This window comes from Myodes glareolus, chromosome 18, assembly GCF_982192425.1.
Source record: "Myodes glareolus chromosome 18, mMyoGla1.1, whole genome shotgun sequence".
NCBI lineage: Eukaryota > Metazoa > Chordata > Mammalia > Rodentia > Cricetidae > Myodes > Myodes glareolus.
In genome coordinates this window covers 63,089,413-63,105,923 of record NC_142043.1, presented here as the reverse complement: position 1 = coordinate 63,105,923, position 16,511 = coordinate 63,089,413, and the positions used below count along the sequence as shown (strand labels likewise).

At 46.8% G+C, this 16,511-nt stretch overlaps 1 protein-coding gene across 2 annotated transcripts in view; it reads left to right on the top strand.

Moving 5' to 3' along the window:
* Positions 1-633: 633 nt before the first annotated feature.
* Positions 634-16,511, top strand: part of Rrp1b (ribosomal RNA processing 1B) — a 29,253-nt gene continuing 13,375 nt past the window's right edge. The window contains exons 1-10 of one of the 2 annotated variants that reach the window (XM_087898343.1): positions 696-809; positions 7,637-7,731; positions 9,372-9,454; positions 10,901-10,958; positions 12,068-12,156; positions 12,877-12,938; positions 13,401-13,530; positions 14,795-14,859; positions 15,304-15,485; positions 16,420-16,508. In XM_087898343.1, the coding sequence (XP_087754469.1) occupies positions 9,425-9,454; positions 10,901-10,958; positions 12,068-12,156; positions 12,877-12,938; positions 13,401-13,530; positions 14,795-14,859; positions 15,304-15,485; positions 16,420-16,508 (705 nt within the window). In that variant the 5' untranslated portion in view covers positions 696-809; positions 7,637-7,731; positions 9,372-9,424. Of the gene's footprint in view, positions 810-7,636; positions 7,732-9,371; positions 9,455-10,900; positions 10,959-12,067; positions 12,157-12,876; positions 12,939-13,400; positions 13,531-14,794; positions 14,860-15,303; positions 15,486-16,419; positions 16,509-16,511 lie in introns of both variants that reach the window. The other variant, XM_087898342.1, reaches the window with a different exon arrangement.

The window sequence follows — 16,511 nt, the reverse complement described above, 5'->3', positions numbered from 1 at the left end:
CCCTGACTCTGTCCCAGGGATGGATCGCTCTCTCCACACCACACCCCTGGACGTGCCCTTGGTGCTGCAGGGATGGATTTTCCCTCCTCGAGCCTGCCCTAGAATACTGCAAAATGTCTGCTCGTCACCTCTGCACCTGTCGCCGGATATTGATGGGGGCGGATCGTTCACTCTAGAATGCTGCGCCTGCATCAGACTCTAGGCACTACGTTACACTGGGGGAAGTGGAGGCGGGGAGCACAGGTGCTGTACTGTCGTCAGGCCCGGGCTGCCCGGATGACTGTCTTCCTTCTGGGTCTCAATTCTGCCCAGGAAAGCCCGCCGAGTTCTGCAGACAGCGTATGTGGAGGTCGCTGGAGTGTTATCCCCCGACAGAGCTTTGTTAGCTGTGCTTAGACTCTAGACTGCGTCAAAACCAGCCGTAGGCATCTTCCTGAAGGAGATCTGACCCCAACTAATCTTTACGCCAACCACCCTGACTTGGACCACCCACACGACGTACTTAGGATGCGCGACCGCAGTTTCTACTCGCGCCACGGCCACGCGGGCTCCCCAGGCGCGATACGGCGGCGCGTCTGTGACGCCATCACCCGCGCGCCGCTGCCCGTGCGCAGGCGCAATACAGGCTGCTGGGTGGCGAGCTGCACGCGCGCAGCCCGGGGATGCAGGAGCTGGCGCGATGGCTCCCGCCATGCAGTCCGCCGAGCTCCAGTTCGCCCAGCGGCTGGCCTCCAGCGAGAAGGGTGTCCGCGACCGCGCAGTGAGGAAGCTGCGGCAGTATCTCAGCGCGAGGACGCAGAGCGACACAGGTGCGGGCCGGGGTCCGCGTCGCTGCGCTCGGCGAGGGTCGCTCTTGTGAGTGCGGGAGCGGCTGCTGCGGGCTGTGCGGCGGAGCTTCAGCTCCACGCTCAGCCCTGGCCCGGCTCGCCGAGGCCCGTTTGTGTTTCTCGTTTCCTTCTCTTGAATAGTGCCTGCAGGCGCTGGTGTGCGGGAGAGAGTTGAGGCTGCATTCCAGCCCCGGAGGAACTCTGGCAGGACCCGAGGCAGTAGGGCATGTGTGAATGCGGGAATGTATGCTAGTAGGTGTGGAAAAGTACAAGAGGAAGTCTCTCTAAACGAAGCCTCCTGTGTTCTGTGAGATTTTTGACAGGAGGAAATCTGCCCAGGCCGACGCAGGAAAGAGCTAAGGATGCCCTGGGCTAGAGAAATCAGAAGTTGGCGCGCAGGGCGTGTCCAAATGAAGTTGAGCCTGGAGGCAGTGTGGCCAGATCACTGGCTTTCTCGGATTTTAACTGCCGAGGAGCGCATTGCAAGATTTTCCTTAAGTGATCCTGAGTAGGTTTTGTAACTCTTGAGTGAACACTTAGATCTAGACTGACCGCAGCGTGCTGTGGAGGTTTCAGGTTGTAGCCAGTTGACTAAAGTTTAAACTACGTGTTGCTAAATTTGCCTAAAATTGAAAAATGGCTCAGCGGGTTTGAGTTCCAGTACCTACATGGCAGCTTATAACCAGTTCCTGAAGAGTACTCTCCCCCTTCTGACTTCGCCTGACACCAGGCATGCACGTGGTGCACATACATAGAGGAAGGCAAAACACTCGTATGCCTAAAATAAATCTCGAAAAGTTTTTTTAATTGAACTCTTCCCCTATGTGATAGCTTACACCATTAATTCCAGCACTTGGGAGACTGAAGGCAGCCAGGGCCACAGGAAAAGCAAGATCTTGTCCCCAAAAAAAGAAAGAGAAACTTTGGTGAGAAGCCTGATAGAGGACTAAAAACTAAAATAAATGTTTTTTTTTTTAATTATTACGTGTGTGCACGTTTGGAAGTTAGGTTTTGAAAACTTTCTCTTCCACCCCGGAATTCAGAGGTCACTCAGATAGACCTGGCAGCTGCAATCCCTTTTGTTAAGGATTGCCCCCAGGAATTCAGTTTTCTCCCATGTTTATAAGTTTCCTATAAGCATGTGCTGGTAATTCCTAAATCTAACTTGGTAACCCAGGTGTGCTTTAGCTACCCTCCCCTCAGATTAGTGCTACTATCCTGATCCTTCACCTGGCAGTCCCATGAGTGCCTTAGTGTCAAAAATGGGATTGACTCCTGCTCCCCCAAAATACCTATTCTCTGCTGCTGCTCCTCCCCTATGGCTCATACTCCCTTATTTTCCCCCCACACAGACACACCAGGTTGCCATGGGTTCTCTTCATCCTCCACATCCACCCACACACATTGTCCCTTTGTCCTGCCTACTCAATATCCTGCTTAACCAGCGCTTACCTTACCCAGATGTCTGTCCTGCCTGTTCCCTAACTGGTCTCCTTCACTCCATTGTGCCTTTTGCTTGTTTTTGTTCTTTAAGACAGTCTCTCTGTGTGTCAGCCCTGGCTGTCCTGGAAACCAGGCTGGCTTTGAACTCCCAGAGATCTGTGTGCTGGGAGCCCTCTTAAATGCTGGGATTAAAGGCAGGCGCCACCAAACCAGGCTTCTATTGTGCCTCTTTAATCTGTCCTCCCTCCACAAACTAGCCCAGGTTACTTCCCTAAAGTGCCTACTTGAAGGTCACAGTCTGTCAGTCCTGGTGTCCTCACCTGCTGTTCTAAGTCCTTAGTAATCAATAAAACCCTTGGAGGCTGAGGACACCTCCAGCTTTTGCATTTCTGAATTGTTTTGCAAAGAACTCCACCCCTTCTCCCCTGGCAGCATCATTTCTGAGAAATCTCCCTTTAGTATCTCTCCGCCTCCCGGTTACCTCTAGAGTTATAAAACATGTGTTCCTTTATAAAATATGTAGTCTTAGATACATGGGGGGGTGCTATTTGTTTTGAGATAGGATTTCCTGTAGCCAGGGTTGGTCATTAGCTTTGTAACTGAGAGTAACCTTGAACTCCTTGTAGTCCTGCCTCAGCTGTGTACAGATAACTTTGTTTCTGAATTCCATGGCTTGTATCATTTTCCTCCCAGCAGTGTGAGCTTCCATTTGTTTTCTTGGCCATAGGTAAAAACACATGGAGCCTTAGGAGAGCCTTCAGGAGACAGAGGCAAACACTACATCTGGACCTTAAGTAGCCAGAGAGGGTGCTTCTTAGACCCCTTTGGGGACAGACCCAGGAATGCTAAGGATGCCTTGGAATACTAAGATGTCACAAGGACCTGAAGCCAGTTGGCTCACACCAGTACCCCAGGATCCTTCTGGTTAGCACCCCCGCCCCAGATTTGCTTATCTTGGACCCTTATTCATCACCATGGCTAGTTTGTGGAATATAGAAGGCCTTCAAGAAAATAATAATAATTGTAGAGGGCCTGACAAAATGGCTCAGCAGGTTAGAACCCTTGATGGCTAGACAGTGTAGCCAAATTGGTGAGTTTAAGGTTCAATGAGATAACCTGTCTCGGAAAATTAGCTGGAGAGCTGTTGAGGAAGATACCCAACATTGACTTCTGGCCTATATGTATGTGCGTACAAATAAATGAAATTTGCAGAGTGAATGTCTTCATAGTCACGGGACAAGAAAACCAAAGCATCTGCTGTGCCCCATTATAATAGAAGCACGAGTTGCCTCGCATTTGCATCTTGTTGACAAACTCATTTTGTTTTGCAGCCGTGCATCTTGCTGGGAAATCTGACATGTTAGCCTTTCTGAAACACATAGCTGTCTGTTAGCAGCGTGAATAGATAGGCTCTGTGGTCTTTGCTGTCATGAAGTGGTCACTGTGTTTTAGTTCATGGTGGCTCATGTGTCTTGGTGCAGTCATTCATAAAGGCAGCAAACATTTGTGAAGCACCATGTATTGGCATAGGGGATACAGCAGGGAATCAAACGGGCAGTCCTTGCCTGTCTTAGCGGTTCTCGGCCTTGAACTGTTCACACTTACTAAAGCCATGGTGCATCTTCAAATCAACCCTGTGGCAGTTTCACTTGTGACATTGCTTCCTCTTTTTTTGTTAATATTAGTATTGTGTGTGTGTGTGCATGCGTGAGTGTGTATACAGGAGATAGATGTGTTACAGCACATATTTGGAGGTGAGAAAACAACTTTATGGGGTCAGTTCTCTCCCATTTTTTATGTAGGTTCAAAAGCTGGAACTTGCCCTGAGGTTTGTGTGGCAAGAACTTTTACCTGCCACGCCATTTATTTCCCCAGCCCCAGTTTCCTTTTTTTTTTTTGGTTTTTCGAGACAGGGTTTCTCTGTAGCTTTGGTGCCTGTCCTGGAACTAGCTCTTGTAGACCAGGCTAGCCTCGAACTCACAAAGATCCGCCCGCCTCTGCCTCCCGAGTGCTGGGATTAAAGGCGTGCGCCACCACCGCCCGGCCCCAGTTTCCTTTTTAATGACATAAAATGACTGGATTTATGGTTGGTGGTGGCTAGAATAGTACAGGTATTGTGGAAGTGCCTTTCCTACAGGTGGAGTTAGGGTTCTTCACCTGACAGTTATAAGGAGGTGTACATGTTTTGACTGTGTTGTGGTCTGGAATATGATGATACTGTCCGCATCCAGAATGGATCTTCGTGTACTGTGTTCATTTTGTGGAGAGAGTTGCTGTTGGACATTCTCATTTCAAAACTCAATGTTCCCTCTGTGTTCACATCTTTTGTATTCATGTCATTCTTTTTAAAATAGCTAAATCTAACCTGTTGTCAGAAACTAGATTATATAAAGATTTAAAATATGTCCCCAGCCAGGAGTGATGGCACTCACTTTTAATCCCCGAACTCAGGAAGCAGAGGCAGGCAGATCTCTGTGAGTTCTAGGCCAGCCAGAAAAAAGATATTCCATGATCAGTTGTAGTAGTGATGCCTGTGATTCCAGAACTTGGGAGACTGAGGCAGGATTGTAAGTTTCAAGCCAACTAGCTTGGACTCATAGAAGAACCCTGTCTTAAAATAAAATAGCAGAGGAGGAGGGACCCAAGGATGCTTACCTAGTGATAGACTGTCACTGTCTGACAAGTGACGTGCAGGACCCCGGCACCTCAGAAAGATTTTCCACCAAGAAGAAAGCATCTTCAAGGGCAACTCTCAACTAAGACTGCTTCAGGTACTTACTGCATCTTTTGAGTTTTAAAAGGAATCAGATACTGTTTTTCCATCCCTCTTTAGTACTGTAAAAATCAGTACCTGTTTTTTACCAACTAAACTCCTAGGTTAAAATAGGATTCTGTGCATACTTTGAAAGTAAATATTTAGAGTGGAAGACTTGACCAAACCAGGACTTCTTCCAGCTTTTCTGTTCACCACCCCTTTTACCTGAGAAATTTTTACAGGACTCCAAGTATATAGGTATGTGGACTAGGTATACAAGTGAAACATTAAGCCAGAGAATTTTATTTTCAAAATGTCTGTGATATATATAATGTTGCCACCTATTAAAAATGAGAGCAATTTGCATACTAATAGGATTGAAGTGCTTGTTTATGCCAGGCCTGGTGGCTCTCAGGAGACAGGGGCAGATCTCTGGGCTCAAGGCCAGCCTGGTCTACATAGAGAATTCTAGGCCATCCAGAACTATGTGATAGAGAGACCTTGTGTGGAGAAAGGAAGGAAGGAAAGAAAGAAAGAGTGCTTGCTTATTTTTACATAAGGAATTAGATCTTCTTGGTTGAGTGTTTGGTGTTTGCAGGCCCTAGAGCTACATCATCACCACTTTTCAGAGTTGATTTTGGTCATCTGAGTTAACAGTTTTCAGTGCAAAAAATACCACTTCCTGTAGAATACATATTGTGAAACAGCCGGAATGTGTGTAGGGCTGGTTCAAAAATTGTTCTGCCCTAATCCCAACCCAACATTCATTTCTTTTTTCTTTTTTTTGGGGGGGGGGCTTTTCGAGACAGGGTTTCTCCTTGTAGCTTTTGAACTTTGTCCTGGCACTAGCTCTTGTAGACTAGGCTGGCCTTGAACTCACGGATCCGGAGATCCGCCTGCCTCTGCCTCCCGAGTGCTGGGATTAAAGGCAGGCTTGTGCTGCCACTGCCCAGCAATTATTCTTTTTTAATTAACTAATTCTTTTTTCTGATGAAGCTCGGTTAGCAACTCAAGCAGCAGCTGGGAAAGAGGCTCTCTGTAGCTCAGGCTGGCCTGAACCTCCTAGCAGTTCTCCTGTCTCGTCCTCCCAAGTGCTGAGATTGTGAGCCTCAGCTGTCCTTAAGATCAAGTGGTCTGGCTGGCAGGCTGGTTCAGCAGGTAAGGTACTTGTCATACAAGCTTGGGGACCTAAGTTGGATTTCAAGAACTCAAGTAAAGGAGGATGGACAGAACCAACTTTAAAGTTGTCCTTTGACCTCCACATACATGCCATGGCACACATGCACAACAGTAACAAATTTTTATTCATCTATTTACTTATTTATTTATTTGGTTTTTCCGGGCGGGGTTTCTTGTAGACTGTACTGACCTTGAAGTCACAGAGATTCGCCAGTCTGTTTCCCAAGTGCTTGGATTAAAGGCGTGTGCCACCACCCGTCCGGGTACAAATTTAAACTTTCAAGTGAACTGTTCTAACACAATCCAGCACAATGATACACTAATTTCAATACATGCTTCAGAGTAACAGTGCAGAACTAGTGAAATCTTCATTTTCAGTAATAAACCATTACATTTGTCTAAGAACAGGAAACCTATTTGTAGAGTACAAAGCTGTGGTTTGTCACCTACAATTGTCAAAAATGTACACTCAGGTGTTTGTTGTAGGCCGTGTTCCTTGGCATTATGTGGCATGATGCCGTGCAGCGTGCAAATGGACATGTGTGTTCATAACTGGGACATCATACAAACGAGGCCAAGCACTGCCAGCAGTGCCTTGGGCTCATTATGTGCTTAATTTGAATTAATTTTGGTGTGTGTCCAGAAAGCTTTTACTGTTGACATTTTTTCATGGCCCTCACATTCCCTTATTTGAGCCCATGTAAAGTCACTGCCTCTGACTTAAAAGCTGCAAGATGAGGGCTAGAGGTATGTGTCGGATTTTATTAGATTACTTAGTCTGGTCTGCGTTTCTGATTTTGCTGTGATAAGTTCCACCTGATGATGGTTTGGGTGTATCTGACCCAGGTAGTCTAACGTGGTTTCTGCAGTCACCGGTCCTTACCCAGATCCACCAGTTCTCTGGGGAAATGTGCATCTTCGAACAGGATCAAATGAAGGTGCAAGTTACCACAGCAAGAAAAGTCGGCCTTTGTAACTGCAGCTGGGCAGGTGCTAGGAGATGGGCAGAGAGGCCGGTTGGCACATCTGGTCTGTGTGGCTCCTTAAGGAAATGTGCTTTGATTAGCTAACTTTACTATGCTTTCTGTTGTCCTAGTGTTTGGGGTTTGTGGGTTATTTCTTTATATGAGCCTTGGCTGGAACTCTGCCTGTGTCTGTGCAGGGATTATAGGAATGTGCTACCACGCTTGCTGTCTTGGTTTTGAGTGAAAAGTTATCACAAAAAAAATCAAAATGCAACGTTATAAAGGTATTGAAAGGAAGCGGGCCTTTTTAAAGAAACCTTTCAGGAGGAATGTTTGAGGAATGCGTGTGCACACATGCGCTTGTGCAAGCCTTAGGAGGATGTTGGCTGGCCTCTCTACCCTATTCCCTTAAGCCCGGATCTCTGAACCCGAAGCTTAGTGTTTCTGGGTTGACTTGGAAATCACAGGCACACGTGGTTTTATGTGGAGCTGAAGACTCATCCAGGTCCTTATGGTGGCCTCACTGACTGCACCCTCTCCCCAGCCCGGAGGCAGCTCTTCAGTAAGTTGGAAATAAGTCAAAGAATAAAGTTGGCTCACTGAGTACACTACAGAACCATTAGTCCATTACAAGGGGGTCTTGTCATTTTAAAATGTCTTTTAGAGTTAATAAGACACTGGATTCAAATATGTACTTGAGATGTGTGTAGTTGGGTTTTTTTGTTTTGTTTTGTTTTGTTTTAAGCTCTTTGGGAGTCTGCCACTCAGATCCCAAATAAATACACAGATTTATTCTTTCTTATGAATGCCTAGCCTTAGCTTGGCTTGCTTCTAGCCAGCTTTTCTAAATTAAGTTAACCCATTTCTCTTTAACTACATTTGCCTCTGAACTTATCTTTCTTTATTCTATATGTTTTTCTTCCCTTCCTTCTCTGGGTTGTTTGGCTGGGTAGGGTAGCTGGTCCCTGGTGTCTTCCTCTTCTCTTAAGCCTAGATTTCTCCTCCTTTTTATTCTCTCTGCCTGGCATTCCCATCTATCTCTCTCTCCTGCCTGTCTATTGGCTGTTCGGCTCTTTATTAGACCAATCACTTGTTTAAGGCAAGCACAGTAATGCAGCTTTACGGAGTTAAACAAATGCAACACATCTTTGCATTGTTAAACAAATGTCCCACAACATAAATGAATGTAACACATCTCCAGCTAGTATTTCACAACATGTGTGAGGTGGAACCCAGAGGAAGGAGGATCCCAAGTATCAAGGCCAGTCTGAACTAAGTAACAACACCCTGTCTCAAAAACCTAAGCAAGGGGGCTGGAGAAATGGCTCAGCGGTTAAGAGCACTGATTGCTCTTCCGGAGAACCCGGGTTCAATTCCCAGCACCCACATGGTAGCTCACAACTGTCTGAAAATCCAGTTCCAGGGGATCTGACACCTTCACACCAATGCACATAAAATAAAGATAAATAAATCATAAAAAAAATTTTAAAAATCCTAAGCAAACAGCCAGATATGGTGGTGCACACCTTCAATCCAGAACTGTTAGACAGAGAAACTGTGTCTCAAAAAAAAAAACAAAGAAGAAGACTTGTTTTTATTCATCTTGTTTGTCCCAGTGTACGACTGAATAGTCATCCTGTTGCTTCCCAGTCACCAGGTACCTTAAGACAGACTAGCGCTGTTTTAAGAGCTGCCCGGGAAATGACAGCTGGCACAGTGAGAAGATAGAACATGGTTGACATTTGCCTGTAGCCGATCCCTTTTAAACGTACCCCTCAGCAGAACCATCCTCACTGTCCCTGGGAGTGAATCGGGAGTGGTTCTGCCATTTGACAGGGGCACTTAGTGCCTTGCGTCCTTTCTAGGGCTTGTAGTTTTCCATCAACATCAGTGAAACCCTTCTTCCCTCATTGGTTCAAAGGATGAGTTCAAGGCTTGGCAACTGGTCTACCAGGCATATAGGTTACTTTTATTGTCACACTTGGTGATAAGGACTTGCCCCCATTGCTCCCCATCTTTGGCTGATAGCAACGCATGCGTCCATGGCCCCCTTGGAACATTCGCCATGTTGTGTGTACTTCAGGGCTAGGAAAAGGTGTGCAGAGGACGGGGATGTGTGCGGTAGTTTTGCTGCTGGCGTGGCATCTCTAAACATTAAGGAAGAGTATAGACTCTAAGGTGGATGTGCCATTTTCTCCGCAGGAAGTTTCAGTCAGGACGAACTCCTAAAAATATGGAGAGGACTCTTCTACTGCATGTGGGTTCAGGACGAACCCCTTCTGCAGGTAACGCAGCCCCTCGTCATGTTCCTGGACCTTTGCCACAATGGATAAGAGACTTGATGGTTTACGCTCCGCCAGTCTGCTGCCATCCCCAAACAGGTGGAAGTAAATGCTTCAAGGAGCCGTTGTCTCAGCTCTTGTCCCCTCAGGAAGGGGCAGCAGGCACTTAGGCTGTGCTTTCAGACATATCGGACACGCTAAGTCATAGACTCCCTATTGCTCTCATCATTCCATAGCTTCCGTGGTAGGTTTTACACAACGTTGTTAATGTTTCTGCTTTCTCCTCTGTCGATGCATGGTCAGAAGCACAGCAGGGGGCCTGGAGGGTCTGGTGCCCAAGTGAGCAGCCAGATCCTGTGGCTAAAGTGCCATGGGCTGCACTGGTGACGAGAATTCACAGTAGAGCCCTGCCCACTGAGTGTGCCACCAGTTCAACCATAGAAGAGGTTTGTTCTAATGTCTGGAACTAGACCCTCCTCCATAACAGAGAGTACAGCTCACAACACACAAGCCCCAGTGGAGAGTCTTCCTGGGTAGCGCTTGCCTTGTCTTTGAAGCGTTGCTGCTTTTCTCAGGACATGTAGTGACTTGTCTCAATTCACTCTGTTGATTCTACTGAACATATTTTGAGTGGGATAGCAGGGCAAAATATTGTAAGATTATATTCAGAAGTAGCAACAAGCAGCTTTAGTGGAGAGAGGAAGAGAACCAACAAAAAGGAACATCATTTTCAAGCCTTGGAGTTCCTTCGAGATGAATAAGGAACTCTGGGCACAGGAGGACTGGTAAGGGCGCTCATCTTCAGATAGTTGGAAGGTGGAAGGCTTCTTCCTAGGCGAAGCCCGTTAGTGCTGCCAGATGGAGTCTACTGTGCCTCCACAGCCCTTCAGTTTTGCCCAATGCACAACCTAGAGGAGTCTGTTGACATTCCAGCCTGCTCTGACCAGGTCTAGAAGGCCAGAGTGAAAACCCCATTGTACAAGCACCAGAAAGGTGCTGCTGACTTGCAACATTTGATATTCATGATAGATTCTGTTTAGTTTATACGTTAAAGCCAGGGATGAGGTGTGGTAATGCACACCTTTAATCCCAAGACTCAGAGTCAGAAGCAGACGGATCTCTGTGAGTTCGAGGCCAGCCAGAGCTATGTAGAGAAATACTGTCTCAAAAAAAAAGGCCCAGAATTTGGCAGTGAGGTTACTTCTCCTGGAATTATTCAACCTCTTAACCAGAGATGCTTTCTTCAACACAAGAGTTTTAACATTTTTTCCAGAAACATCACATTAGCCTAGTAGTTCTCTAAAGTTTGGAGTTTCACATCTGAAAAAACCCAGGGTGTCTGCCACAGACCTAGGACAAGAGCACAGGCCTTCCTGCCACAGGGGAGGAGGGCGCCACCCAGAGCCTGACCACTGATAACTCATGTTTCTCCCCAACCCACCTTTGCAGGAGGAGCTAGCGGACATTATTTCCCAACTCATCCATGTTGTTAACAGCTCGGAGGCTCGTAAGTCCTGCTGTTTTCCTGGCTTTCTGACTTCCTCGTCAGCAGGTTTGGTAGCTTGCCTGGGGAACCTAGTCAGCACTTCCCTCCTGTGAAGTTCGTCTTCTGGGTGTTGGTGACATAGGAGCCTCCTGCTAGCATTGTACGTATGTCACATGCTGTTACTGCTTTGAGATGCTGTGCTGAATGTTACTGCTAAGTGAACAGAGATCATTTGGCATCCAAATACAGATCAGTACTCCTCCAATGTCTCCAAAGGCAAGTCATGTTCACACTTAGAAACTGTGACATCTATGCCAGCACGTACAGGGACCTGGCCAAGATGAGAGCCATCATGCTGATGAATCACTGTAATAAAGCGTAAAGTAGCTCTTCTTTACCTAAAAGAAAAGATGAGTTTTCTGAAGTTGGACATCAGTTTGTTCTCCTTGGCATTCCCCACTCGAGTAACCCTGGTTAGTTCTCTCAGTTCTAGCTGACCTACAACATGGAGCTTCTACATTTGTTGTATAGTAAAGATTTCATTTGTTAATAAGTTATGCTGGACATGGTGATCCATTCAGAAGGCTGAGCCAGGAGGTTTGTGAGCTCCCGGCCAGCCTTGGGTAGCAGCCAAACCCTATGTAGAAGGAAGTGGAGATGTTCAAAAATCAGTAAATCAGGAAAGATTTCCAATTTTAAAAGTGGTAGTTCTGTGACTTAAATAGCTTGTGCTGTGTCCCACCCAGCCAACACTTAACATCAGAAAAATCTGTGTTTATCCATGAATTGTGAGGATGCTCATCAAGATTAGTAGACAGGATTGGTTGTCAGATGCAGCTGTAGTAGAGAGGACCAGTGGGTTTTTTCAGAGGACTCTAATAGAAATGTGGGTTTGAGGCAGATAAAGAACAGTGCTTTGGGGAACATTCTGTTAAGAGATGCTGATAGTATTGCATTTTAATGTCTTTATGTAGCTGTAAAGGAAATTATTAATGTAATTATTGGCCAAACTATCAGTCTAAGAATTCTTGAGGTAGATGTGTAAAGGGAACCAGGTGTGTTTTCTGTTGCTTCCTTCTTGCTGCGTGCTCGATGTGGCAGCCGAGCACTGAGGCCTCTTGTTCCTGCAGAACACCTGTTCCTTCAGACCTTCTGGCAAACCATGAACCGAGAGTGGGAAGAGACCACAGACGAGCTGCAGCTGGGCAAGTACTGCCTGGTAAGACCCGCGGAGCCGAGGCGGCAGCTCGGTGACGAGCTCTTCCCTGGCATTCATTCATTCTTTTCTCTTCTTGAAGCCAAGGTGGAGTTTGCTAAGAGGGTTTGGGGGGAAAGGTAGGTAGGTAGGTTGGTTTTGACTTTTCACAGGGTTTCTCTGTAGCCCTGGCTGTCCTGAACTCATTCTGTATAGACCAGGCTGGCCTTGAACTCAGGCCCGCCTGCCCCAGCCCCCTGAGTGCTTGGAGTGCTGGGATTAAAGGGTGTACCACCGCCACCTGACCTGCGAATGGTTTTTAAATACCTTATAAGCACTAGAGTTAAGAGAAAGGAAGACTGTTGGGGGGAAAAAATAAACAACACCCCAGGACATGGGTGTGAGGTCATCGGGCAATAGCTGCTTTGTCAGGATTATTGAGACCTAGCTTCTGTCCCCATCAAGAAAACAATGGAAAGCCAGGCAAGGTGTGGCAGAATGTCCTGGTCATGTCTTGAATTTTGTTTTCTGGGGGTTGTTGGGGGCAGAGTCTCTGTATGCTGTGTGGCCTAATTTCTGACTCTCAGGATACAGGCACATACTGCTGTCTGGCTTAAGGTTTTTGATACAGGGATTAAATAGACCTAAGGAAGTTGTCTTGCTTTGGGGATCCAGAGTTGGGTTCCTCGTTCTGCCAAAATGATGATTACCTTTTACTTTTATTATAAAAATGTCGACCTTTAGCTGATCCACCTGGTCCTGAGGCAGTCCTTTGAAGTTCTCAAGCGGAAGGCCTGGGAAGAAAGGTCAGTCCATTATTTCCATTAACACGTTAAATTATTTACATTAACACGTGGTAACATTAAAAGCACGTCAAAGTTGCTAGGTGACTCAGTGGTACAGGGCTTACCTAATGGGTATGAGGCCCCGGTTTTAATCCTTGGTACCCCCAAAAAATCGTTATAGAATAATAGGGCCCCCTAAGGTCTCTGGTAATGAAACATGAATTGACTGATGTATGAGAAGCACAGTAGATCCTGAGCCGAGGGAGTTAGAGTCCGGTAGTTGGAAGGTTGTTGATACTGCTCAGAATAACTGTGTTCTTCCCTTTAGGCCTCATATCGGTCATTATGCTGTGTGGGCAGTAAACTAATTGCTTCTGTCTGTTCTGTCTGTCTGTTCTTTGAGAGGAGGGAAGTATTAGTGATAATGTCTTTTTAAAAAAGTAAAGGAAAAACTGTGTGGTTGGTTTCTTTTTTGTTCCTTAGCCAAATCAAACTTTTCCTGGACATTCTGATGAAGGAGATCCTGAGTCCCGAGAGTCGGTCTTCCGACGGAGTGAGAGCCCACTTGATTGATGCTTATTTGGATGAGCTTTCCATTGTGGGCGGGAGAGAGGTGAGAAGCAGCGCTGCCATCCAGCAGTGTGGTGGGACCACCATGTTTGGGGTTGTCCTGGGCTCTGTCAGAAGTGCAATCTCTGTAACTTCTCCTGGAGTCTACTGTGACCCAGACAGCTAGCGGACTTGTAGCGGAACTGCGCACTATGAATATGTGGCAGTCTTAACCTATAAAATAGGATTGAGCCACATACAGCTGCTGGAGAAGCTGAGGCAGGAGAATCCTTTGATCCAGGAGTACGAGACCCCATGTTCAGTCATGGTGGTATACATCTATAATCTCAGCATTGAGACTGATAAATCTCATGTTTCAGGGCAGCCTGTGCCACACAGTGAGACCCTACCTCCCTCCTCTGCAGAGAGAGCTAGAAACAATTTACAGAGTCCAGTATGAAAAGAGCAGGATATATTGAGTATTTCAGAAACTGTAAGGGGAAAGGCAGTAGACAGCACCACATAGATTATATCCAATGTGTGAAGACGAAAAGCTGGAAAGAAAAGGTATACTTTTAGATAAAAGTGGTCATCTCAGTTTGGGAATATAAAATTTTTACTATTCTTTGACGTTCTATAGTGAACCTTTTATACATATATTAAATCCAATTATAAATGATGTATTTTTAAGAGATGGACAACACATGTACACACACACACTGTAATCAATGAATGAATGAACAAATGCAGTTTAAAAATAAAGAATGCCTTTGTCAGCCGGGCAGTGGTGGCGCATGCCTTTTAATCCCAGCACTCGGGTGGCAGAGACAGGCAGATTTCTGTGAGTTCGAGGTCAGCCTGGTCTACAAGAGCTATTTCCAGGACAGGCTCCAAAGCTACAGAGAAACCTGGTCTCAAAAAACCTAATAGGTTGGTGGGTGGGTGGGTAGGTAGGTACGTAGGTAGATAGGTAGGTAGAAATCAGAGTGCCTTTGTCTCCTGCTGAGATGGCATCCACATGGCACTCATATTTTCCTTGCATTTCTGGAGATAGCCAGGGCCTACTGCTGGGCAGGTGAGACTTGAGTGCTACAGGGTCGCCCTGATCAATTGATGGTTCTTTGACTCACTGCACTAAGATCCCCAGAAGATCATAGAAAGGCTGGCTTAGGCTGCTGGCAGTTCCTGCAGCGTGTCTGGAACTGTGTGTGACAGCCTGAATGCAGCTGATCTTACCTGTGAGGGGGCAGGGACTTCCTCTTCTAGAACATGCCCAAAAAAGTACTATCTTTCCCTCATTTTACCTCTATTTTCTGTCTAATTTACAGCTTTTAGCGGATCAGAACCTCAAGTTTATTGATCCATTCTGCAGAATTGCCGCAAAAACTAAGGAGTAAGTGGCTCACCTGTTCTCACTGCTTGCTTTTGGTGGTGCATGAGGGTGGGGTTCTGTTGTCTGGGAACTTGTGTAGACCAGGCTGACCTTGAACTCAGAGATCCACCTGCCTCTGCTTCCCAAGGGCTGGGATTAAAGGCACACACTTTAATCCCGCCTGGCTAGAACACCATTCCTAATGCCTCTCACAGGCCTGAGGCCAGCCAGCCCAGGCTACACAAGATCCTGCTCGGAAGGAAGCAGAGGTAGTGGTCCCTAGAATCTGCAATGGACCTACTTTAAGGGTGCCTTTGTGTCTCTGCTGAGCAGTGGTGGGCACCCTGGGCCCCAGGCAGGCACAGGCATGCACTTCCCTGAGCCGTTCTCCACTTTGCTCCTTTCTGCACAGGCTCCAGACCGAGTGTTTTAATCACATTCTCTCTGCTGTGCTTCTACCTTCAGCCACGCACTGGTCCAGACTATAGCTAGGAATGTTTTTGAAGTCATTATAGATCAGTCTGCTTTTGTACCTGAAGAGACTGTGGAGGAGCAGAGAACCAAAGTGGGTGACAGTGACCTCTCTGCCCAAGAGACCCCTGCAGACAAGCTGGTCTGTGGAAGAGCAGTCAGCAGGAAGAAGGCTGGTGAGAGCATTTCCTCTATGTTCTTTCTTCCCAAGGGTTGGCTGACTGCCTGTGTTTTGCTTGTTTGTGGATATTGGTCTTATCTGTGGTTGTGTGCTTGTGTGTATGTGTGTGTGTGTGTATACTTTATGTGGAGGCCAGGTGTCAACACTGGAGGTCATTCCTTGACACTGGGAGTCATTCCTTGGGTTGCACCTCTCATTTTGATATGGCATATCTCGTTGGCCTGGAAGATGCCTAGCCAGTGGGTCCTGGGGACCTCCTATTTCAGCCTTCCCTGTGCTGAAGTTATAACCCTGTGCTACCATGCCCGGGATTTTTTATGTGGATTCTGAGGATTGAACCCAGGCTCCCAGACTCTTGTACTTGTGTGGTGTACCCTTGCCTGACTAAGCCTCCCCAGCACCTCTGGCTTTTGTTTTTTAAATCTCCATCAAGCACTTGGTTGGCATCTCACTGAATATAGCCCTCCCACCAAAGAACGAAGCAGGGTAAAGAGGAGACATGTGCACAACCAGGGCCCCCAGGAGAAACCCAACGCTGCTCACAGTAGGCCTGACGGATTCTGTCCCTCTAGGAGCTCACCTTCTTGTGAAGTGTTTGGCCTGTGCCTGGGAGAGCTGCCTACAGTCAGGATCACACCATGACTCCCCTGGCACACAGGTTCCTTCCAGGAGCTTTTAGTTGTTTGGTGGGGGGTAGACTTGTTCAGTATGGGCCTAGTACTGGGGGTAAAACCTGGAGCTTTACAGAGAAAATAGAAAGACAAGCATTTTTAAGAGAGTAATTCATGTCACTCCCTAGGCAGCAGTTGCTGGTGCACTGTAATTTTTCTTCCTGGTGATGGGGATTGAACCCAGAGCCTGGAGAGACTGAAGCACATCTGTTCTTAAATGTCAAGGTTTTGTCTTTGTCTTTGGGTGTACTTTGACAGCACTGGGTGAGTGCCTCGGAGATGGAGCCCTTGGCAACAGAGAAAGAGACAGCTGTGCAGCCTTCAAGAATTCAGGGTCATCTCTCCAGGTG